Source organism: Pagrus pagrus (assembly GCF_965226575.1).
Source record: "Pagrus pagrus genome assembly, chromosome: 18".
In the NCBI taxonomy this organism is placed as follows: domain Eukaryota; kingdom Metazoa; phylum Chordata; class Actinopteri; order Spariformes; family Sparidae; genus Pagrus; species Pagrus pagrus.
In genome coordinates, this window is record NC_140202.1 from 9,241,918 (window position 1) to 9,267,794 (window position 25,877).

Consider the following 25,877-nt stretch of genomic DNA (forward strand, 5'->3'; position numbering starts at 1 on the left):
CTCCTGGTTAACCTCTCTCCCAGCCTGGTGACACCTTTATTTGACATCGGGAAGAACAGGAGTTGTAACAGCAGCCAAGAGATGTAAGCATTTCTGTGTTGGTGGTGCACTGTAAAATCTGACAAAGTCATCTTAAATATAATTGAGGAAACAGATTGCCTCAAGATTAACAAGAGAAGTAGACTATAATTTCAAGTTGTTAAATCTTTTTAGCTCATTTAACTTAATGCAATTCTACTTGGTCATTTTGAGGTTATCAGTTCCCTTGATTTTTTTTTTTAAGTGAAGTCAACTTTTACAATTTACAGTATAGTAATCATTGTGATTGTGATGATATGTATTTTTGAACTGCCTCACACTAATATTTATCTGAATTTAGAATCACAATGCTGGACACACTACACTTGACACTCAGCAACAACACCCAAATGGAGGTCTACAAAAGCACTCTCCTCTTCCTACAAGGTTTGTGTGAGAGATACATTTATGTAAAAAAAAAAAAAAATGGAATGAAGTGATTATATTATTTTTTTCCTCTGACAGTGCTAAAGATTAATAGAGAGTATTCTGTATTAAGCCACACAGTGACTTTATTTGTGTTTGAAACAGGCCCAATGCCCCTCAAGTGTTACAGGGGTGGAAGCTTCTACACCTATCTGAGAAACACTTTCCTCAGCTTTGGCTTTCCCGATTTGTCCATGTTCATCTCTCTCCTGCCACAGACACACGAGTCAGAGGTAATATATAGTGATACTTCCTGAAAGACTGTAAAAAAAAAAGTCCCTTACAGATAAAGGCTCTGACTTTTGGCATGAGATTATTCGAGCATCACTTATTATATTTTATTCAATTGTTATTTTATTCTTTGCTACTTATTTCCCTCTGTACTGCTGTGTTACCTGTGAATTTCTCCCAAGGGGAATCAATAAAGGAACATCTTATCTTATCTTATCTTAATTTCGAAGAGTTAGCATCTGGTGATAGCTGGAATGTAAATGCTGATTGGATACTGTGCTGTTCTAGCAATGATGTCAAAATATTGCTTTGTATGGTATGATTTTTTCATGTATAATTGTGTTTCCTTTCAGCTCTTGAGTACCATCAGCAGCTCAGAGTTGCGTCAATTCCTCAGTCAACCCAATGTGATTGGTAACAACGCTGACATCTGTCTCATCTTCAACAACTACAACAACACTCCTGCCTTCCTAGAAACTGTATGTCCTTCTTCTGAAGGTTGCTATACATATAACATAGAGTATAACTGATGAGACATGTTGATTGGTAACATCCAGATTGTAATATTGCCACCATACATATCTAGTATACGATGTGTGTAAAATACATCATTTGATCATCACAGGTTTTACACCAGTCTTAACTTAAACATGTAAATACATGTGTATGCCATTAGGAGGATGTTCCAGATGATGTGAAGATGGTTACCCTCCCCTGTGTTTGGCCTTTGGCGCTGAGCAGCAACAGCAGATCAGAGGTTGATTCCTGGTTTGACCTGCGGTTGAGGAACTATCTTAGATTCCTCAGCAAGAGCCTCATCAGCCCAGTCAAAGTGCAGAATGCTTCATGTCTCGCCTTCCAGAAACTGTAGGTCTCTTTTTCACAGTTTCAGAAAGCTCTGTGACAACAGGAAAATCATTGGTGGATTACATGATACACAATTTTGTGATGTCTTTTATTTCAATAGCGTCGCTGTAATGGGAAATAACTTCACATACAACAGTTCTGAGTTTGGACAGAGTGATGTGTACACCACTGTCAGGACCTACTTGAGGAATGGTGAGATACATTTCCAAGAAAATGTACAATGTACAGTGGATGTTTAATGTTTGTATTTAAAATCAAATCAAAGGTATTACGTTTTTTTCCCCAGCCCAGTCCTGATGTTTTTTAGGAAAGGATCTAATATTGACACTCCATGAGTCAAACTTTCTCTCTGTAGAGTGCATGCATCTGAAATTATGTTTTTCCTGCCTGAGGCTTTTTGGCCAAAGGTTTTAATTATTTCTTTTTTTTAGATTAAATTTGTCATTTCCCCCCTGTACAAAATAATTTGGGCAAATGCTGTGATTCTACAAACTATAAATAAGTATGGATGTTATAAGACAACTGTTTTTTTATACCAACTTTTTGTTTACTTTAGCTTCAAACTTTCGTAAACAAACTTTACATCACAAATGACCTTGTTGATTTTTTCCAGCCACGCTAGCAGTGTTGGTCTAGAAATGGCAACGCCAGTATCTCAATACATTTGGTACAAACATTCAAGGTCTTCACAAGCTGATTCCTCAGTGATCCCCTTAATTTTTTCTCTCATGTCAGAATGAGGTTACAGTGTGGATTTGACCGGAATATTTCAACAACTACTAGGTGAATGCTGTTGTTAGCATTTAGCTGAAAGCTCAGCAGTGCAGCCTCACAGTGCTGCTCAAGTGGCTTTAGACTCTTGTTTCAGTGTCACCTCCACCCGTCTTTAAATGTTTGAGTCATCATATATCATAAAAAAAGATTAAATAATTGTTAAAACATTAGGTTATTTCTTTACAGAGTTCTGGCTTCTCCCTGTGTCCATAGGTACAGATGCCACAGATGGAGTCAGATGCTACAATGCCAGTGATGCAGAACTCAATTCTACTGCCTGGTTTGTCAATAACATCGGCGGCTTTGTGAATTTTATCACTCTGGATGACCTCACTTCCTTCGTCTCCAGCAGTCAAGTATGTCCTGATATCAGTTTTATATGATTTATTTAAAGGTAATGCTCAAACATGATCAACATTTAGAAATTCTTCATTGAATTAGACTAGCCAAAGCTTTCACAATTGTAATCTAGTTTTGCTTAAATCATACATTTATTTTGGTTAAGACTTTGTTTTGTAATTGATCTATTTGTTCCTTTATTTTGGAAGAGTGGAGTGCTCTTGGAGGACCAAGCCAATCTGGAGCTCTTTAACAACACAGCAATCTCAGAAAATGTAACTGAATTGTACATCTCACAGCTTTTCCAATTCAACCCAACCTTCAACCCTATAAAGTGAGTAAAATGGATACAATGTGTAATTATGGCTGAACTGAAATGTAATTGTAAGTGTTTGTCATTCTTTACAAATTGACCAAATAGATTTTTATGAGACTGAAAATGTGTTTTTCATCCAGGCTTCCAGGCTCTTTCCTTTGCTCTTCTGAAGTCCCTGGTTCAGCATATTCTTCTTTGAATGAAAACGATACCATCCTCATACTGAATAAGCTGAAGATATTCTGCAATGGAACTGAGAGTGCTGAGGTACTAGCTCCAATTATTTCTAGGCAGGAACAGAGTTTGAATTTAACCTTTTTTTATTTTCTCTTTTATGGATAAAACACAAAAACAAAGGCATGCACTCATTACAGAGTTTGGCATTTTACCTTAGGTTTTTAAATATTGTTGAAAAGACCACTTATTACATATCATTTTCCTTGTTGGTCAGTGTAATACAGACTTACTGTTCATTTTTGCTGTTCAATGTATTTTGATTTAAAGCAACATTATGTAGAAATTGGCATTTTGTGTGATTTGTTGCAATTTCTGACTGCAACACCACTGTCGTTAATATAAATCCCAGGTCTGTAACAATTTGTCAAATGTATTGTAGCTGCAAACTACAAACAAAACTCATTATGTTATAACAATGTTGTGTCTGAAAACTCTCTCTCACCCTCTCACTAAAGTTACATAGTGCAGAAATAAGTGATGGGGGCAGAGTGGCTGAGACAGAGAAACCTTTCACCCTATTACCAGGGCCGGCTCTTGGCATAGGCGATATATGCGGTTGCCTAGAGCGCCATCTGCTGGAGGGGCGCCGCCAGTCACCCTCGAGGGAGAAAAAAACAAAACAATTTTTGATGCCCATTGGCGCCCTCCCTTCGTGTTCTGTCTTGAAAATAATAAATATCAACAAAATAAAGAAACAGATAAACAATGACATGTTTCTCACTTGTGGTGCTGAGTCACGTGACGTGTGGTCATTGGCTGCGCACCTCCGAGGGTCAGATAGGTGTCACAGAGGTCAGGTCAGGTCAGGTCACGTCAAGTGACAGACAGGTTATGTTTTGATATTTTGCAAGATGAAACGGCCGTCAAAGCCCTCGGGTGCGCAGTACCGAAAGAAAAGAAAAAGGAGAGGAGAAGTCCCAATATAAAGGTAATGGGAGTAATCTCACCTAGGGCACCAAATGGGCTAGAGCCGGCCCTGCATATTACAATACACTATACCATCTGTATCATTTTGAAGCTGTTATTTTCAGATGTAAAAGTTACATTATGTTGCTTAATTACAATCTGATCAAGTATGTCATGATCCTGAATACAAATAGGATTGGCTATAGATATAGGAAGTGAAAGGAATAATAAAGTTTGTTTATTTGTTTATTAAGATCCCCATTAGCTTCTGTACAGTAGCTACTTTACCTGAGATCTCTATTGTTTTCATTAACAACACTTCTAAAAATCATACTCAAAGTTAGACTCAAGACACTGCACAAACTGATAAGAGACACACACTTGAAGCCTATCTAATGAAAGGCTATTGTACGATTGCTCTATATAATTATTTAATCTCTCAAATAATTTTTTTTGGGGGGGGGCAGACTTAGAAACACTTAGAAATTAATTTATTACATCACAAATAAAAGTTAAAGATTTGCAACTTTCAAAAGGCAAGCTTTTTATGTAAAAGAATCTGGTCCCATTCAAATTAATCCAAGGTTGCTGACTTCAGAATCTGTGAATGTGAATCTGCTCAACTCTTCAACCAGTGAAGGACATCTCTCTTCATATCCCTCAGCTCGGTTTTATGAAGTGCTGTGTTGACTGTTGTTGTAATGGGTGCATCAATAAGGTTTTGTGGTTGTGAATATACATTATAAATAGGCATATGGAGACTCTAGAAAAATATTAGAATATCAAATATAGTTTCTGCATGATTCTTTTTTTTACTTTAACATTTTTTTCTGTGGCATATCATTAAACGTATACAACAGTAAAATGTCCTCAGCTGATGTTTTCATAACCAGGTGTATTTCATTCTACAGGTCTCTGCTGCTCTGACATCCAACATCGAGACAATCACAGCAGAGACATTTGTAACCCTGGGCAGTGCCAGCGCAGGTCTGACCAGCAGCCAGATCACTTCAGTTGCCCCATCAGTGTTGGTTTCCTCTTTGTCCACCCTGAGCTCAGTCAGCACCTGGAACCAGGAGCAGGCCACCACAATCATCCAAACCATCACTGCCTCAGGCTTCCAGGTAGAGGCCCTACTGTCCACTTTACATGGTTGATAATCATGTCATATGTTTAATGTTTCACTTAACAGTGTTCTGTATTTGGTTGATAAATGCAAATGTATTCAACAGATCAATAAAGGATCCTCCCTGGAATCTCTTGGCACGCTTGTTGCTGGAATTCCTTCAGAATCAATAGAGAAAATCTCAGCTTCTGAGCTGCTCAGCGTCTCCAAGAGCAGTACTTTTGTTTCCAACATGCTGGGAGCCCCAAAAGTTGTCCAACAGACATTTGTCAACAAGGTACAAAGTTAACTTCTGATCCGCCACAACATTACAGCCATGATTGTAGTATTTGAGTAGTATGTGTCATCATTGCATTGTCGACATTGCTGATCCAACAGTGAGATGAAAACACACGTGAAACTAGAATGTGAAAATGACATTCAAGAACCCCAGAATTGAATTCATATTTTGTATGTATTAATTTACAGGAATTTTGAGATGATTTATGATCTTGGATTATGAACTGTCTTTAATTCCCTGGTAGATCATTTCTGTGGACTCAAGTCCAGCCAAAGTGGTTATGAATGTCCCTGATGCCATGGCAACTGAGATCCCTCCGTCCCTGCTGGTATTCTCTGAGGAGATTGTGGACATCAGCGTGATTAATAAGAAGGAATGGACGAGCGATCAGGTCAGTATGTGGCTAAACACACAGAACAGAAACAAGTTTTTGAAGTGATGATGATGCTGATGTATTCATACTGAAGTCACAGATATTCCATTACAGTACCAGAGATGACATTTATTCAGTGTTTCCCTCTGACTTTAGTTATTTTCAAGACAAAGAAAAAACAACATTTAGTACATAGTGTGACTGCTCAATAAAACCAAGACAAGTGCATTTCCTATCAGGAGAATTGTAATTGAAGTCATATTTATCGTATATTAATGTCAAAGACTATTTCAGGGTTTATAAAAACCTGCAACCAACGAAACTCGTATATTTTAAGCTCATCTATTTCTACCTAAGGTTCTAAGTCTGGCCTATTTCCAGTGTCAGATTATAGCTATTAAAATATGTAGACCAAAAAAAATGTATAGATAAAGTTTTAGCTGATATTTCTGTGTCTGTTCTTCTAGGCCGCCATGTTTTTTGGGTCACTGGGTGAAACAAACTTTGACATCGAGCAGTAAGTCCCATAACTATTATTTTCCCGGTAGAAGATTTGTCACTTTCTATTAAATTTCTTTGTGGTTTTTCATTATCCCCCACAGGCTTTCTCCATCTGTGCTGCAAGGCTTCACATGTTCCTCAGTCCAGAGAATGAGAAGAACCAGGATCCAGAGGCTGATCCATGCCTGTAGGCCAAGAAGAGGCAGGGCTAAGGTGGAGCTGAAGGAATCACAGGTTAGTTTCAAGGGATTCAGTAATGCTTAATCTTTTACAGGTCTGCAAATGACATGGTGAGTAAATGGAAATTACAGAGTAACTTGCTTGTAATTTCTTTAAAAATTACCACAATATTTACCTCAAATTATATTGAAAATAACCCCAACATGATTTAATAGTAATATTCTACTGTTTTCCATAAGCAGATAATAAATAGGTGGTAGTTTATTGAACACATTATCAGGAAACTTTCAACTGTGTTCTGCTTATTATATCAGCAGATCAGTCCAACTTTGGATTGGTTTACTAAATGTTATTTTTTATAGTTAACCACAATAAATTGCCAGTTACTGACAAATACAACTTCCTACCATGACCACCAATTATAACTCATTCAGATTCATCAGCATAGTAAAGAAAGAGATGAGTGGTGATCCCTACCTTGGAGGCGGTCATAAGGTCCGATTATGTGTCCATGGCTTGATAATTTACATTCTTTTAGTCCATAAGGGTCCAGTGATCAAAAGAATCCAAAAGGATTTTTCATTAAATTAAGTTAAACCAAGTTGAGAATGTTGTCCTGTGAAATGCGATGCACTCTGTCTGGAAACTTGGTTTGCAAAACAAAAACAAATCTACCTTCGAGAGGAGACATGTTTTCTCTTCTTCCTGACTAGAGTATTTGGGTATGTTTGCTTTCATTATGTTGCTGACTTAACATAAATGCGACCTGTAGTAGGAAAATACTGCACATGTGACATTCTTTAAGTGTCGAGAGTGGTGATGTATGAACTACAGGTGTGTGTGTAAGTTCAGGTTGTGTGCATGTATAACATGAAACAACAACAAGCAGATTTTCAGAAACTAGAAGTTGTTACCTTTCAAATGAAGTATCACACTTTGACCTTACAGTTCTTCTGTTATAAGCTTTTCCATTCGGGTATGCAAAATAGGCAGAAATTCCTTTAAAAGGGTATGGGTGTTAAAGTTAACTTTATTAAATTACATTACTAAGTTCCTTTATCTGAAGTCGATACTCAAGACAAGTTGGATGTATAATAGCAGGGTCATACATTAAAAAAGTGTATGTTTTGTGTGTTATGGACTCCTCTTTTTGTGTCTCTGCATCATTTTCTACAGCTGACTTGCATGTTCAACCTGCTCAATGGAAACCTCTCCCAGAACTTCACAGATTATCCCTCAGACATGCTTCTCTACTTCAAGTGAGTCTGTCTCTGAGCATTTTATTGTACTGACCTCAAACATGGAACTGCCTTTACAAAGTATGTATTTGCTCTTTTTACCATCCTAATGTCTATTTATTACAGCAACAAAGACATCAAGAGAGCCAACTGCAGGTCTTACCTCTCAGCAGTGGGTGTTGCAGACTTCTCTGTGGCCTCCAGGGTTTTGAAAAAGGACTCACTGCTGCTCAGTGAAGCCAGGAGCTGCTTGGTGAGCACTATTAAAATTAGGATTTACTTCGAAAACTGCTTACAGCTCATAACATAAAACAGTAATGAGGTGGGTAAAAATTTAATTCCAGCTGTATTGCATCAGTGATTGCTAGCACATACAAAGAAATATGTAGATGCACATATGACATATGATTTTTATATGGATGCAAATAAATGGGAAAAGCGAGCACACAATACAGGAAGTCTGGCTTGGAAATTAATTCCTTCGTCTCTTAATGGTTCCAATGTATATCACTAGTTTAACTGTAAAGGTAGTGTGGTACAATTTTAAATGAAATACTGTCTAACTGTTTAGGGTATAAGTGGGACGAAGCTGAGCAGAGATAATGTGGAGGTGCTTGGGAACATGGCCTGCACTCTGAACAGCTCTTACATCCAGAACGCTGATCCTCTCATTCTGGAAAAACTTAAAGCCTGCAAGGACTTCTCTGACAGCCAGGTGGCTGCCATGGAGACAATGCTCCTGTCGGGGGAAACAAAATACGGGTACGAGAATTACGACAATTTAAGAGCAATTCAGAGGATATAACTGCCAATAAAGTGTTTATTCTTCTTATTGTCAGTAAATCCCATTAAAAGACCAAAACCTGCATTAATTGATCCTGCTATGATACGACTTATTTCTCTGTACTATGGAGCTCCATAAGTCCAAACTTATTAAAAACTATGTTACTCTGTGTGGCATGCTCCTTCATTACCATGAACAAACTGTTTTTTTATTTTGAGTCAACTCCACATACACCTTCTTGCTGTAAGTAGTCAATTCATTTGATGCTCACTGACAGTCCAGCTGTTTTCAGAAATAACACCAGCCTCAAATTTGTATTATCTTCATATCATTACCACATTTATCTAGAGGTGTTTTTATACGCAAGATCTTTGATGCCCATGCACTTTATTTTCATCTGATGCTGACAATATTATATGAAAATATTTTCTCTTTTCAGGACTCCCAGCACCTGGAACAAGCAAACACTGGAAAACCTTGGGGTTCTACCTCTTTATTTTACAAGAAACTTATGGGGCCAGTTCAAAACTGTATGTGTTTAACCACTTTCTTTATACTTATTCGTCCAGTAATATTCATTTTATCCTTTTGTTCATTTCTCACTTTGTGTTAAAAAGCCATTTCTGTCTTGTTTTTTTGCAGAGAACAAAGAAAAGGTTCCTGAGGACCTTCTTGCCCAAACTGAGGAGATCAAAGACACAGAAGAGGAAGCTCAAGGTGCTGTTTAAACAGATCAGCGCTCAAAAGACAAAACGAGGAGCAGGTAAAGAAGAAAGAGGAAGAGAGGCATACTGTGTTTTTTACATCGTAGTTGCAGATACTGTTTGATCTGAAAACTGATCTGTGTGTGTGAATGCAGTCTTGTGTGTCCAACTTGACTTACTTTTATTTTTCTCATTCCCATTATTATCAAGGTTGCACTGTGGGCAACATCACCCAGGTCACAGTTAGCGACGCTTCCTTCCCCTTTGGCTACGACCAGATACAATTTGACCTCTGCCTGGACATCCCTGTTTTGAGGGACAACCTCTTCTCTATCTGTGAGAAAGTGGATGACAACGACTTTCAGGAAGTCATTCTGAAGAAACTCAACCAGGTAATTTTAGCATTGATCGGAAATATAGTGGTTGATTTATATTTCAATGCACTACCATGTGTTACTCCAAATACTCTATTCTTTTATATACTATTCTTTTAGGCATTCCCACGGGGTATTTCTGATGAGAAAGTTCAGGCGCTCGGTTCAGTGTCTCGCGTGGCGTCACTTGATGACATTTCTAAGTGGAACATCACTAAGCTTGACACCCTGGCTGCACTTATGGATGCTGATGATGGACCATGGGGGGCAGCAAAGGTATAATCTAGAGGGATTCTTTCAAGTCTTTAAATAGTCCCATGTACAATATTATGAAAGATACTCATACCTGTATACATTTATACACTTAAAGTTTTGCTTTAATTTTGTATAGGGCAAAGCAATCATCACCAAGTATCTGAATGCTTCGGGAAACTCCCTGGGCAGCACTGAGCTCAACAGTGTTGGCTCCAACCTGTGCTCATTAGACTCCAGTACATTGATGACCATTACCCCAGACAGTATCAGGTGGGTGGTAGCATGTAGCTTAAAGATGCCTGAACATGGCCACTGCCAGTGATGACAGAAATATAACATGGTATGTTACTTTCTTCTTTCACTTTGTCAGAAGTGCCAAACCTCTGGATGTGACATCATGTTCATCTGAACAGAAGAAAGTCCTGTATGAGATCAGTAACTCTTCCTTCAGCGCACAAATTACCAGTCGCAGTGCCTACTACAATTTCATAAAGCCCTATCTAGGTAAGAGGGCATGCTCCCTATCTCTCTGGCAGTTTTCCTATCTCTCAGAATACTTCTCTCTAATTCCCTGTTTTCCTTTCTACTCTGATAGGTGGGGCATCTCTGGAAGACGTATTAAAACTGTCAGCCCAAAACATCAACATGGACATAGGCACCTTCCAGAGTCTGGATCCTAACGTGATAGCTGTGAGGATACTTTCTAAAGAGATGATAACAGAAATGGTTTTGGACAAGTACCGTCTATTTAGGTGTTTTATTGTGAATATGTTGCAACTGAACTGAGGTGATGCTTTGATATAATTAACTTATTTAGTAATGGATTTGTGAGGGTCTAAAGAGAAACCTTACAGGATTGTAGATAAGATATTTGAATTTGAAAGAATAGTTTGACATTTAAAAGGACAATTCAAAATCTATTTTTTTTCCCCCTCTTACCTATAGTGCTGTGTATCTATCTAGATTGCTTTGGTGCGAGTCGCAGAGTTTTTGAGATGCTCCACAACATGTCTGCCTTCTCTTAATTATAATGGAACTAGATGGCACTCAGCTTGTGGTGCTCAAAGTGCCAAAAAAATATGCTTGAAAAACTAAACAGCAGAGGAGGACGTCATTTATGTTTACATCTTACTTTTTCAAGAGCATGAGCCTCTCGTCCATTCCCAGATGAGCATCCCCTCAGCATGGTGATATGGTTTATGGGTGTAGATTGGTAGAAGGAAAATAGTTCAAATATAAAAGTGCTCACAACAAGATATCGATCATATCATCTATTTGTTCCATTAATGGAAATTGTGGGGAGCACACACCCATTACTGGCAGTTCTCAGGAATATGAGGTCAGAAGTTGTGAAATGAGTAATGGGTATGCCAACACTGAGAGAAGGCCAACAAGCAGTCATTTGCAGAGGTTACATGTAATAAGTCCGTAATGGAAAGGAAAAGAAATGAAGCAACTTTCTTTTAAAACTATGATATTTTACTGTTGATAATTTTCCAGTGAAGACCAATATCTTCATCTGTTTCATTTGAAATACACAGGCTTTGAATGTGACCAATGTGCAAGGCCTCATGGGTGTTCACCTACAAGATCTGAAGGTGTTTGAGAATGATATTGTGGTTCGGGACTGGGTGAACATGCAGTCTCAGTCAGACCTGGACAGCCTCAGTGTGGGTCTAACGACCAACAGAACCAACCCGGCGACTGTACCACCTGGCTCCAACAACATCACAAACCCTACTGCAGCAACACCAGCGCAGGGTAAAATACATACCTTTTGTGTGTTCAGTGACTGTAGGATTTTTTGCCCACAGATTAGAATACAGTTTTTATTGTAATAGTGATTTACTTGCATTATCTGAAAAAAGAAATTAGAGATTGTAGCAGCTCTACTGCTAACTGTGAAGTACTCATTGTAAATTGTTAGAGGGGAAAAAAGTACTACTACTGTCTGCCCTGCATCACTATCTAACCACATTAAATCTCATCCACAGGAAGCAAAAGCAGCTCAAAGGCAACACAATTTGCAGTTCCAGTCTACCCACTGTACTTACATTATGCACCAACTGTCTCCCCTCAAATTTTGCGTTACGCAAGAATACATTTTTTAGAAGAGGGTAGGGAATAGTTTTGTAATCTCTAAAGTTAGGTCAAAATATTTGCTCCAGTTGTGTATCAGTACTGTGTTCTGATATAAATCATTATAGACTCTCTGACCAAGTCGACAGGACTAAACAAATAGACTAGTGAACTGTTGCTTACATAGACCCACTAGCTTTCACTCTAAAACAGAAAGTATCATATTTGTACAGTGATACTGTCATTGCTTGTGGAGTTTTAAAATTCCTCAAGATGAACCCTGTACTCATTTCAGCCACAAGAGGATGCAAGCGCGTTGTAATCTGTGTTTCAAAACCATTCGGTGACAATAAAGATGTCAGGATTATACAGCTTTTATCTATTTAGCATGACTTCTATAACAGGTCAATACCCCACAAGGTTTTTGGTTATTATTTAAGCACCTTTTGATTTTGCGTCCAGTTAATGATGTACAGTATCACAAGGTGGTTTTACTGCAACTAAGTGACACTGCTGGGTGTTGAATGATTTTATAACCCCTTTTCTTTCCCAACTATGGGAATAATGACACGAACTGTTAGAGTGGTAAGAACGCACTATAACTGTCTGCCCTACGTCAACTGTTGTTGCAAGAAACAATTTAAGAAGAGCTAGAAAATATTTTTTTATCCTCTGAAGTTAGGCCAAAATATTTTAGGCAACCTTGTATCAGTACTGTGTACTGGCTTATGGAAAGTTAACAACAGGAACAAATAGATTGTTTGTGGAGTAGTCCTGAAGTGTTAACTATGAAGTTGCAAGTGTGCCACAATCTGTGTTTATGGACAATTTTCGGTAACAACAACAATGATCATGGCATGCTATTTATTTAGCATTGCTTCCATAACAGGCCAGTTCCCCAGAAGATTTGGTGCTTATAATAAAAATGTCAGGTTTAGGGTTTTACAGCAGATGAAGTAACACTGCTGGGATGTTATATATTTTACAATGCATTCTCTAACTAGATTAAATCTCATCCACAGAAAACACAGGTGGCTCAGATGCAACCCTGACAACTTCAGTAGTAACAACACAAGGTGAGCAACTACAACTCATTTACAGTACCAGTTTATGTGCTATACTTAGATGGAGGGGGTATAAAAAAAGATCATACAATATATCAGATAAATCATACAATTCTGCTTCAGTGTATATATATATATTTTTTTTATTTCTAGCTAATACCACAAGCGGGGGAGCGGAGCTTGCAAAACACCCAACATCCATATTCCTGTCCATTCTGCTGACAGCTGTGCTGCAAATACTACAACAACCAGCCTAAATATGTTTGTGACTTTAGTAACCTAATCAATAATAAGTAATTATTCACATCTTGAGAGTAAGATTCATTAATAATCTTGTTAGTGTTATTTATTCACAGCTTAAGAAAATAGCTTCATTCTGTTAAATCTGCTTATTTTCTGCCTTTATCTCTTCATGTATTAAAACTATGTTATTCAACAATCACAGCAATCAAAATAATTTATTATAAGTGGTGATCTATATCTATATATACTGGGAAATTAAATACTGCTACTAATAACATTTATTTTCAATCATTACTAAAATCAAGAGAGTACAATATATTATAATCCCTCAAATTTACTGTATTGTTTATTAGAATAATTTACATTGTATTGCTATTCCTTAAATTAATAAATGCATACTAATACATTTCTCATGCTTGTGTTTCTGTCTCTTGAAGTGTATTTTAAAGAAATTCAGCATATGTTCTGATTTTTATGGATTTTATGTCCTTTAATCAAATCCACACCCTTTGTTAGTCTCTAAAGTAGCATTGTGTATTAAAAAAGATGAACAGAAATGTTGTCTTGCTTGTTAAGTTTGGACTGGAGGATCTGGATAAGTCTTTACATGTTTATAAGAGCATAAAAACATACGGTAACACATTCTCATTTAAGTTTGTTTTTTAATGATGACCTAGAAAATAGACACTACTAAAACCATGATTTGTGTGTATTGCATATTTAATAGGCCTATGTCACAAGGAAAATTCCATGCCACATTTCAAAATATCTGCAAGGTATTTAAAGAGGATGAAAAAATATTCATATACAACCGTAACAGTTTGGATAATGTCTAATAAAATAATAAAAAAGTAAGAACATGCAATAACCCTCAAAAAATACAGAAGTATCCCATCCGAGAGACTATCTGAAAGAGTTCTCAAAACTCTACAGCCATGCTAACAGCTGTGTGAGGTTGTACTTAGATCTTCTGATATTTAGCTTGTGTGATGTTTACCATGGTCACCATCTTAGTTTGGCATATAAGCATGCTAACATATGTTAGCATTTAAAACAAAGTAAAGCTAACAAAGTCTTTGACCAAGTAAGACTTAGACCTGATGATAGTGCTAGATGAAAAGTTAAGATTAAAGTGATTACAATTTATCCTAATAGGGACATGAATGTGTGTTTCAAGGTTGGAAATCCATCCAATATTTATTGGCAAGTGGTTGGGTGACCAAGGCTAGCATGGCTAAATAAAGCCTATTTGTACATGACAGTAAAATAAAACATGCTTTAACTCACATAAAATGAAGGCAGTACATCAGAGAGACCAACATATAGACTTATAAAGGTACAGTATTTTTGCCACATATCACAGTATAGGTTGTAACACATTACTTTATGTCACAGTAGATTAACTGGTGGTGTAACAACACTCATCATCAATGATTTGATACACATTTTGTGTTTACCTTAGAATGACAACACACTCATAAGATACATTCTTAAACTGTATTTTTGTCATTGCTAGCTACATTTTTGCTTCATTAAGTAGCCAATTGCCTGTCCTCTGTCTTCAATAGCTTTGCTGTGCAGGTTCGTCCTGTTTGTTGTCCCACTCTACTGTGGTAAAACAAAGTGGGAAAGAGTGTGACACAGGACAATACATTAGAAAACTTAGTGGTAAATGCCTTGTTGTTTCATACCATGATTAAACTCTCTTTTTTTGTTTATTATCGTTCACATCATTTGTTGCTGTGTTTTCAGACAAAGCCTGCAGTTGATCTTCTCCGTCAGGTTAGGTGTACATCGAAAGATACATCCACTGCAAATTAGAGGGGAATTGATTATATCAATGCACATGTAGCACTGGTTAAAAGCATGATCATTTCATCACAGACAACTAAGTGCAGTCATGCATGTTATATTTTCTAGAAAAACACACTTAACACACTGTGGGAATGGTATTTAAAATATAAATACTTCCCTCTGTATTAAATCAGCAGCTGTGCAGGTTGTCAAAGGTTAAAACCTTAAACTACCTTCAAATTTCAAGAAATGTAACACTTAATGTATTACCTCTGATTCACGAAGAGTCATGGTCTTTCCATCAGACAACTGGCTGAAGATTTCTATTGAGAAAGACATGCAGTATATTCTTATTACTCCAGCACTCTCTTTGATGGTAATAATGATTTAATTTGTATTGCACTGTAAGGACGAACACACAGAGAAACCAACTCAAAGCCAACAAGTTACAGTATATTATCAGCTGTTCAAATGTACTTACTGTTGATGCAGTCGAAGCGAAGGCCAAGACTGATGAAGCTCTCCAGCGTTATTTGCGCAGAGGAGGAACCGTAGCGCAGAGCCATCAGATTCAGCATATCATCGCTGATCCTCTTTCCTGACCAACACACATTTTTCAAAAGTTTAAGTGTGATTTATATTAAGACTGCAAATAACTTGTTTTCATTATTCATTAATCTGCAGATTGTTTTTGATTGTATTAAACACTGTCATGGTTTACCATGATACAGGAATACAACAGACCCATCGTTGATGTCATGAGTAAGACCTGTATTTCTCATACTATAACAAATCAATATGTCTGTTGTGAAAAAAAAAAAGAAATTATTGTGCTTGGACATCCTGTGTTTGCATTTGGATAAACCAAGGCACAAAGTGGCTGAGATCTGTCTGACTATGTTTATCATCAATGTGTCACTTATCTCTTAAAATCAATTTGTCGAACACAAACGCAAATGATTGACATGACACTATCATCAGCTCAGGAGTATAAATAGTGGTGACAGAGGAGCATGCTTTACTGTAATAACGCCTTGTGAATGAAACATTTGGAGTATAGCCAAAATACTCTTGCCAAACTGTCTTAAACATTCCTTCAACAGGTCCTGGTACATGCTTGATCCTGTCTACTGCAACAAAAAATCCTCTCACTACTAAAAAGCAAAGAGCGGAGAAAAGTCCAAAATATCTAGGTGAATTTCTGTAGCCAAAATTTGACCTTTCTTCGTTTTTCTCCCTAATCATCTTACGATGCCTCTGATGTAGGAGTTGAATGCACAAATTTGACTTTTGACGACGTTGTTTTGGTACATTTAGAGGATCTAAGCACCTGAGTAGCATTGTTTTGCATCAAAAACTTTTAAAAACAAGCAATTATAAAACAACATTTGCCATTGTTGTACACTAATGGATGCTCCTCTTTCCCACAGAACACACTGCTCCTGAAGTGCCTGAAACGCATCATTAGTAGTCCCCCTTTAACTGTGACTTTGTGACATCACACTATGTCACCATGTCAAACATTTGCAAAATGAATGCCTAGCGGCTAGTTTGGCATGTAACAATTGATTTAGCACAGCAGCTCTGTCGTTGTTTGCTCAGGTTTGTATGAAATGACCAATCAGAGCAAACTGGGTATTCAGAAGGGGGCCTTAAAGAGACAGGAGCTTAAAACAGTGTTTCAGTGCTGCAGCAATGGACAGTATAAGGAAACTGATGCATTGTTTTTTTTTGTTTGTTTGTTTGTTAGCATTAGAGCATGTAAATCTATTCTAGATGTAAACCAAAAAAATTATGAACCAAAAAAAAGGACTCAATATTTCTCATTTACTACATTTCCCCAGAGGTTCAGTAAGAAGTGGTTAATGGTATACCTGAAGCCATGATTGCGTTCCTGAGCTCATTCAGTGACAGTGTTCCTGTTTGCGAAACATCAGTGCTGAAGAAAATGTCCTGGTTAAAGAGAAGACAGCTGTTAAACTCTGAGCTCAACACAGCATAGGATACACTCTACTCCTGCATTAAAGTCTGGAATTATTAAGAGTCATCTTTGTTTTAATTTGAAAATCTTTCACCTTCACTTGGTTCCTTTTACCTTGTACATGACGATTTTGTTCCACAGTCGAACGAATTCCTCACCATTCAGTTTGCCAGTAATTGATGTCTAACCTATCATTAAGGTACTGAAGCAGTGCATGTTGTTTCATGTCCTAGTCTGACCTTTAAATCTAATCCTGTGTTGAGAAAACATTAAAAGGGCAGGCAGGTGCTGGCATGTACACTACTTGTTAGTTTTATGTAATTACATTTACTGTGAGAAATTCCTCCAAAATGCTGGTAAGCAGTTCAGGTGGAGAAAAAAGTTTCTAGGACACCACTTCACAATGTATTGCACAGTAGGATACATCCATCAGAGCGACCATGCTGCGACAGGCATCAGTGCTGAAGCCTCCAGATTTCAGGTCTCCTAAATAAACATATGGAAAAAATGCAGGACACTTAATTTGCCCTAAAGCCAGCAACATAGTAGTACTACACAAAGTTACTATATCTGAATATTTTTTTGTTTTATCTCATGAGCTGTCAAACCTTTCAGGATTCGCTCATTTAGAAGCGTCTGGAGCTGCTCAGCATCCACTTCTTCGTACTGGAAATGAAATGAAAACAAGACTTGCGTTTGGCTCACATGGTGGTCATCATAATAATGGTTACCTTTATATTAAATGGTAAGTAATAGCCTCCTACACCTTATGGGTTTGATAGGAATAGCAGGTGTAGTTAAAAGACTCTAAAACATGTTTCTGTACCAACATTTAAAATTCCTGATCCAAAGGAGCAGTAAGAAGAAAAGTCAAACAGCAGCATAAAAAAATGACAATGACACAGCTCAAACAGAAAATGCAGCACAAACATGAATGTTTCAGTATTAAAGTGTTACATTCTTTACATTCATTGTTAAATAGCTCTGTATTCCAACAGTCATTACTGTTGAGTGTTTGGTCAGTAACCCATGTCTCTCCTTCCCCTGCTCATGAGGATAATACATTTCTGGTATCCCTGCCCACTTTATCCAATGAGGACAGAGAACTCCAAAAAGAGGCGGTCCTGTCTGCTTGTGAACATGATCCACCTATTTACCAGCAATGGTAAGCTACCAGTCCCAGCACTCTCAGTAACGGCTTACACTACCAAGAGGAATACCACTTGAAAAAAATAAAGGAAGGAGTCATGCAAGTGTGGTGATGTAGAGAGGAGGGAGAGGATTCCAACTGCAAAACAGACAGGAAGTTGGCTAAAATGAAGACAGAGCTTACATCAGCTTTAAAAGTCCAGAAATATTGATGAAAAAAACAAACTACTTGAAATATGCTTATTTGCCTTCTTGCAGAGAGTTAGATGAGGGGATCGATACCACTCTCATTATCTGTGTGCTAAATATGAAGCTAGAGCCAGCAGGCAGTTAGCTTTGCACAAAGTCTGGAAGCAGGGGGAATAAAACAAAGGAAAATCTTCCTACCAGCACCTCTAAGGCTCACAAACCTGTCATGTCTTGACATGTAAAGACAACAATACTTGAGTTTGCTGTGGACTGTATCTCTTGGCTGAGACCAGTGAATTCCTGAAGTCTATGCTGGTGAAGACTGCAGCAAAGCGATGAAGCATCTTGTTCAGCTATTGCTTTAATATCAGGTTATGTTAACGTCACGTTACATTGAGTTGCTTGATGTAAATTTTTGACACCTTAGATTTGTCGGATCGTGATATCATCAGGTTGATATAATGCAATTTGAACTAGCTTTAGTAACTTATTTACCTTATCAGAGTACTGACGGAACAAGGTTCTCTTATTGTCGTCATCTGTTTCGTTTTTGACTGGTGTGGGCTGCAAAAGAGAGAGTGCGTTCAGCTTCAAATGAATTAATGCATTGGACAATATGAATGTGTCATATGCTATCAATGTAATCAACATAGCAAACAACATGTAACACAAAAGCAATACCAAAAAGGTATTTTAAAATGTTGCACACCCGTTCAACTTCCATGTGTTCGTGGTTATGGCCTCCAGAATTCTCACTGGAAGGAAAGACATTAGACATCAGTACATTGTTGGAGGCAGTGTTGGGCAGTAACAACTGGACACAGTACAGTAATGTGATTACTTATGTAAGTAATGAGCAGTATTAGGGATTACAATTTGAAATTTGGTAATAACATTACAGTTACTAGACCTTTTAAAGGTTTATTAGTATGTTGCATGTGACTTACTGGACGTGGGTCTCTGCCTTGGAGAGAATGGTCAGGATGAATGAGGCTGTCTCATTGGCGTTGAAGGTGGACGGCACAATCAGATATTCACCAGGCTTCAGCATGAGGAACTCCATCACCTCACGTGCGTTCATGTAGGTTTTAGTTTGGGCAATAGGTGCGTGGGTGTTGAAGAAAGAGGCTGGGAACTTCCCCCTCTGTGCCTTGTACTACAATACCAATAACAAATAGATATTTCATTTCTGTGCAGTTTATATCATTCTTCATGCAGTGCAGAGGAAGCAATAGCTGTGTGAGGTTTGGGCTAAAAATGTTACTTACGTCTCCAGTCACCTTGAAAGAAATGAGATCATGGTGGGAGAAAACAGAATTAGTTCAAGTGAAATCATGACAACATAAAACAATGCAAATAAAAATAATTGAATTTGTTAACCACTTTTGGGCTCACATTTATTATTCGTGTATTATTCGCTAAAACTTGAGTGTTCAAGTCCTCATGTAAAAGTTAGACAATACTTGAGACTAGGGATGAGCTGCATTTAAGATTACTTGAAGAGCTTTTTATATATTGTTATGTTGTTCTGATGCATTTTGTTAAGTGATATGAGCTGCAAAACGTCAAAACTAAAAATAAAAACACAAAACAGCTACTTCCCCATATCTTTGCATGACATGCCAATAATTGTGTCACTTTCACAGAAACAGTAAAAGGTAATACCTACCTCAAATACAGAGAATCCGATGTGGAGACTTTGGACCAGGCGTCTGTTCCTCTTGTCCGGCTTTTGCATGAGAGACACCAGCATGTTTTTTTCATCCGATGCCGCAGAACATTCACTGAGTAATTTGTCAATCTTGACCCGATACTGTGGATTAGTCCAGAAGCTGTCTGGAAGGAAAAAACTATTTTGCATTTTATGATTTTACCAATAGAATACATTTTTAAATACATTTATAAATCAATTATAACTTGAATACACATTATTAAAATAAAACACTGTAAACTATTACGTCTCAATTTGCCACCCTCAAGTCTCGATGTACTGCCTCTTAGAGCCCAGATATCCTGAAAGTACCTCTATTATTCATGCATCCTCCAGCAGTGGTTCCTGCCACCCATCTGCCCTCATAGAAGGAGGTCTTCCAGTGGCAAGAAGAGCTTCCATCCAGGAAATCAGGACACAGGCAGCATATGTCGAGATCTGAATAGAACTCACAGAAGGCTTTCAGGGGCATCCTGTTTGCATCGGAAATTAATTCAGACAACACATTGCTGATTAGTCTGAGATTCACTAGTTATTCTGCATCGATCAGTTGAGGTTGGCCAATTTAATCTGCATCAATGAATAATTATTTTGTATATAATTTATTTTTATACGCTATACTTTAAGTATGTAAAGCTGAGGTTTTCAAATACAAAAAAAATACAAATACAAAAAAATACAAATTTTGATTTCAGTGTACTTACCAATACTCGCCATCATCAAAAATGGAAAGACACATCTCACGATCTTGAGGACTCACAGTTTGCCACAAAGGCGACCTTTAACCAGTGAAGGGAGAGGAGAGGTAATACTGTTAGATACTGTTCTTAACATTAAGAGACAAGTTACAACACATACTGCAGGTCTTCACATAACATATGCCTCTGTGTCTTTTTGAAGGATAATCTCCTTGATATTTGGTGTATTTTTGCTTGGCAGTACTAAGTACACACAGGATGTTTTGAACAGAAGCTTCAGAAGTCTCTCAGGGTCATGACTTCTTTTCACAAACTGGTTGTGACAGTTTTCAGTGTCACCTGTCACACCTGTGTGCTCTTGGCCTGCCAATAAAGTCAAGAGGTAATGGGGCACACTTCCAAGCCACAAACCATCAAAAAAATCAATGGACAACAGTAATCTTTCCCCATCAAGGACTGACTTATCACAAACAACGCTAGCTCTAACAGAAGTTAAAACAAACAAAACAGAGCAGAAGCTTGGGGCCAAGAGCACACAGGTGTGTCAGGCTGTTGCACAAGCTCAGATCCTGGCATTGTGTGTTAGCGTTGAAGGAAAAGGTCAACAGATATTCCTCTGACCAAAGGTCAACATGCTGCATTTGCTGTTTACCAAAACTTTACTGGCCTGGAGGGGAAACAACTAAAACGAATTGGTGGAAAACATCATGGCCTTGAGACAGCTAGAGACATCTCAGGGCTCTGTTCAAAACATCCTTAGTGTGCTTGGCGTTGTAATGTAGAAATGAAAACAAATATAACTGAGGAGATTATACTTATATACTTTTTGACCCATCAGGCGCAAACTGGATGACTGTATGAGACACCAAAATGAACTGGACAAATTGTATCATGTCTGTTGGCGAAGGATTGGGTAAGGGGTGGAAGAAGTAGTCAGATGTTTTACTTAGGTAAAAGTAGCAAAACCACAATCACTGTTTTTATTGAAAGAGCATGATCAAACGGCTACATAAAAGAACACAAATAATGTAACAGCCTAGATAACTACACAAAGCAAAAAATGATACAAACAACGTGGTTTCCGCCATAGCAGCGTCTATAGCAACCGCCATAGCAACGATATCATACTGTATACGTAACAGCCCCACACTTTTCTGGCAAAACCTGCAATAATCTTCATAAAAACTAACAAACTAAAGACCACATACATTCACTGAGCGAGGATTATGAAAACAAAGTGCATATTTCTTGATAAAAATGTAATCAAAACACATTTTAATGTAATACCTATCTTAAAATATTGCATTTTACAGTATAAATAAAAGGAACGGCAGCAATGTTTTTTGTTCTCCCAGCCAGAAAGTTGACGGTCACGTGACGTGGACACAGGCAATAGAAAAGAATAGGCCAAAAAAAATTGTAGACATCTCACAATTTAAGAGGTGTTATTGTGAAACTACTAAATTTTGCCCTGTGGACCAATGTAGCTATTACACATTTTCATATGAGACTGGGTTGTAATGTAAGTCAACCAGAAAAAGGCTTCTCAGGGCTCTCTTCTGAATGTTCTCAGTTCCTTTATACTTGCCTAACAAGAACATGATTATCCAGCACAAAAGCAGGCATGAATTGTGAACATTCAGTCTTTAAATAAATAATGACAAAATAATAATCTCAATGTTTTTTCTCCTCACGAAGCATACTATCAAAACAATTTCTCTTTGAATGGTCACAGTAACTTTCTTACCCATCACTCCAGTCTCCGTTCCACTCTCCTTGGCCCCAGGGGTTCCACAGACGCACCAGGTTCACTGTTTGCCCTCGGCTTATCACCTGTTCAACAGTTATCAGAGAAAATACAATTGATATTTGCCATAAAAATAACTACACTTGGCTACATACTTACTTTTAAACAAATGCAATCCTTCACCTCTTTCACACCCGTGACAGTGTAGGCATGGCCTTGGACCAATCCATTTGGTAGTACAGTGTTGGCAGATGTTTCCTAGAAGATATAGATACTGCATATGTAATCACTGCAGGTAGTTTTGTGCAACATACTGTTCTTTAACCACATGATAAATGACCATTGACAGGTTTGGTATTATTTAGCTAGGTAACCAAGCTAGACTTAAAAATTTAAACAAGTAGCAGTAAAAAAGTAATCCAGGCTTGCATACTAGCGTTAATGTTTTCCAGTTAGCTAACCATATTACATAAGCATGTATGTTGATGAAGGTTCTCAGTCATCTAGGTCATAGTAATTCTAAGTGCTGTATCGTAGGCAACCGTACGTGTTTCAGCTTCTTGAAGACGTCTCACCTCTCATCCAAGAGGCTTCTTCAGTTCTAACTAACTGGAGGGGAGTTTGCAGGCTTTAAACTCTGTGTGGGAGTGTCCTACAGAGTCGTTAAGGACATGTGTGAGCTCTGAGTTTCAGAGTTGTTAGGGCCACTTGTGGGTTGTTGACCCAAACGGCCTTCATGTAGGTTGCTAGGGCTAGGTGAGCCCAGGTGTGAATGGTTGTTAAGCTGTCTGGGGAGGGAACTCCCCATGGTACAAATCTGTGCAGTCCTGGCTGCACTGAACAGTATAAACTGCATTACTCTGCTTATGCCTGGGTGTTTTGTCATTAGGATGAACAAGTTTCTGTCTCAAAGTGTTAGCAGGTTTGAAGTGAACCAGGATATGATGTTTATTGAAGATGCTCCTGAGTTTCTCAGATATTCCCATGCCATAAGGAATGACAATGTTGTTACGTTTTTCCGTCTCCTCCTCTCTGTCTTCTCTGAATTTTTTAGAGGTTTCGACAAAGGTTCAGTTTGGGTAGCCACATGGTTCTGTTCCTTCTCCTTCCCCTCTGTCTCTGTGAACACGGTCTCAGCCCGATGGTTTAGGGTTCTGATGACCCCCAGCTTGTGCTCCAGTGGGTGATTAGAGTCGAACAGCAAATATTGATCTGTGTGTGTAGGTTTTCTGTACACCTCAATGTTGAGGCTTCTGTTTTCTTCAGTGTGTGCTGCACAGCAAAAAAAGGGCAGACTGTCTCCTCTGACATCTTCCCGTGTTAACTTGATGTTATCGTCTACAGCATTTGTATGTTCTGTGAAGGCTTCCACTTCCATTTTTCTGATTTTGACCCAGATGTCGTCCACATACCTGAACCAGTGGCTAGGAGCAGTTCCTGTTAAGGAAATCGAGGCTCTGCTCTCAACTTGTGAAGTTGGTTCTGCTAGACAGAGTGCTGTCCTGTAGCAGGTGTTTCTTCACCGATTTACCGCTTCTTGAGTGGGAATGCATGTAAAAAGTGATGTGACATCATAAGAAACCATTGTTTCATCTGAGTCCAGCGTTACTTCTCTCACCTTGTTGGCGAAATCCTGTGAGTTTTTGATGTGGTGTTGAGTGTTACCAACTAAAGGAGCTAAGATACAGGCTAAGTGCTTGTATATTTTATAGGTAACTGAGTTGATGCTACTGATGATGGGTCTGAGTGGTGCTCCTTCCTTGTGTATCTTGGTGAGTCCATATATACATGGGATGGCTTCCTCGGGGACAGTCTGTAATATAATGGCCTGTCAATGGCTTTGCCCTTGGCTGTGCCATGGCCTCACCGATGTCCCCAACAGTGGCCAAACACTACATGGAAGAAGTTGAGAGCAGAGCCTTGATTACCTTCACAGGAACTGCTCCTAGACACTGGTTCAGGTATGTGGGGACACCTGGGTCAAAACAAGGGAAGTTGAAGCCTTCACAGAACATACAAATACTGTGGACAATAACATCAAGTTCACGCAGGAAGATGTCAGAGGAGACAGTCTGCCCTTCTTGGACTGTGCAGTACACATTGAAGAAGACAGAAGCCTCGACATTGAGGTCTACTTCAGTACATTTATTTAGTGTAAAGTTGTTGTGTTGTTACATTAAACTGCAGTTCACTGTTCAACGCTTAATTTTCCTCTGAACAGAAACTCTGTCCCACTGTGTGCCTCCGTTGTAAGCCTTTAGCTTAGTCAGCTGTAAGTACTTATCACAACCAGAAAATCCCAAATGATAAATTGAATGGACTACTTCTGACGGAGCGAATCTTCTCCTGCTGTTACCATTGTTATCTCTCTCCACAGTGCTGTGTCAGCGCTAGTTAAAATCACTGGCTGGCAACTCAACGTGAGAACCCTACCATAACGAAAATTGTTCTGCGGTACAGGTCCATCTATCCCTTCAGTCACAAACAGCTTGCTGGCAGGACCTTGCTAATATGTTGCGCTGGTTAAACCAAGAGGGCACTGAAAATCTATATTGATATTGGCAGGAGGTAAGCTAGTTAGCTGTTATCAGCCAGTGAGCAGCACAGTCCTGTAGTGAGTGACATTCAGGTTATAGAGAAACTGTCTCCTATGCTTATTGATCAGCTTTTCTGATTGGGTTCTATTGAGACTACCAGTTAAACTTTTTACAATGTATGTCAGCTGATAAAGATCAGTGCCCAATCAGTCGGAGCACCCGTAATTAAAAGTCATCAGGACATTCATTTTCAGCTCTGGTCTTGTTAGCATAATATTGCTGCCTGGGGCATTTCCAAGATGGCTTCTAAATGGCAAGACTCGCCTGAAATGACTGTGACTACTGTACAGACTCTGGCTCCAAATTACATCACCAGTACAAGATGGCAGTGCCTGTATCTATGATATTTTGGCTTCATTTTTGTACAGTAGGAGAAAGTGGAGAAAAGTCCTAAATCTTTACATACAGTCTAAGGTACAGATTCAAAAACAGCAGCTCATGAGTCTGAAGCTTTCAGGCATGCTCATATGCACAATATAGAAGTTAATTTCCTGAGTGATACTGTCACGATCCCACATTCTGTGGTGGAGTTTTGTGTTTTGTTTCCCTGTTTTGCTTGCAGAGGTGCGGCGAGAGGCTGGGCGGAGTCCCCTGTCACTGGAGCCGCTGGCACACACACCTGCTGCAGGTTGGCAA

The 25,877-nt window shown here is 38.4% G+C and overlaps 2 protein-coding genes and 1 long non-coding RNA gene across 3 annotated transcripts in view; 2 read left to right on the forward strand and 1 right to left on the reverse strand.

Annotated features, from left to right (window-relative positions):
• Window positions 1-1,521: 1,521 nt before the first annotated feature.
• Window positions 1,522-2,673, forward strand: LOC311273618. Its single transcript, XR_014624692.1, has 3 exons — window positions 1,522-1,602; window positions 1,703-1,794; window positions 2,590-2,673. It is a non-coding gene; the product is annotated as an uncharacterized lncRNA (long non-coding RNA).
• Window positions 2,674-3,077: 404 nt separating this feature from the next.
• LOC311273559 (mesothelin-like protein) lies at window positions 3,078-15,175 on the forward strand (the record flags this gene model as incomplete). Its single annotated transcript, XM_084380663.1, has 20 exons — window positions 3,078-3,099; window positions 3,204-3,298; window positions 5,086-5,298; window positions 5,407-5,577; window positions 5,825-5,971; window positions 6,421-6,470; window positions 6,556-6,688; window positions 7,811-7,893; window positions 7,999-8,125; window positions 8,444-8,634; window positions 9,096-9,186; window positions 9,299-9,419; window positions 9,571-9,752; window positions 9,855-10,010; window positions 10,126-10,259; window positions 10,360-10,493; window positions 10,585-10,679; window positions 11,531-11,750; window positions 13,091-13,144; window positions 15,128-15,175. The coding sequence occupies 20 exons, from the start codon at window positions 3,078-3,080 to the stop codon at window positions 15,142-15,144; spliced, it is 2,436 nt and encodes an 811-aa protein (XP_084236789.1). The 3' UTR covers window positions 15,145-15,175.
• LOC311274519 (calpain-1 catalytic subunit-like) overlaps window positions 15,159-25,877 on the reverse strand; it is a gene marked incomplete at its 3' end in the record, with an annotated part of 36,248 nt that continues 25,529 nt past the window's right edge. The window contains exons 7-21 of the mRNA XM_084382259.1: window positions 22,828-22,902; window positions 22,645-22,730; window positions 20,904-20,978; window positions 20,512-20,672; window positions 20,158-20,324; window positions 19,436-19,644; window positions 19,198-19,243; window positions 18,984-19,052; window positions 17,759-17,816; window positions 17,575-17,636; window positions 17,265-17,333; window positions 17,044-17,122; window positions 15,651-15,767; window positions 15,440-15,492; window positions 15,159-15,185 (exon numbers count right to left, since the gene is read on the reverse strand). Coding sequence (XP_084238385.1) covers window positions 15,159-15,185; window positions 15,440-15,492; window positions 15,651-15,767; window positions 17,044-17,122; window positions 17,265-17,333; window positions 17,575-17,636; window positions 17,759-17,816; window positions 18,984-19,052; window positions 19,198-19,243; window positions 19,436-19,644; window positions 20,158-20,324; window positions 20,512-20,672; window positions 20,904-20,978; window positions 22,645-22,730; window positions 22,828-22,902 — 1,353 coding nt within the window. The remainder of the gene's footprint in view (window positions 15,186-15,439; window positions 15,493-15,650; window positions 15,768-17,043; window positions 17,123-17,264; window positions 17,334-17,574; window positions 17,637-17,758; window positions 17,817-18,983; window positions 19,053-19,197; window positions 19,244-19,435; window positions 19,645-20,157; window positions 20,325-20,511; window positions 20,673-20,903; window positions 20,979-22,644; window positions 22,731-22,827; window positions 22,903-25,877) is intronic.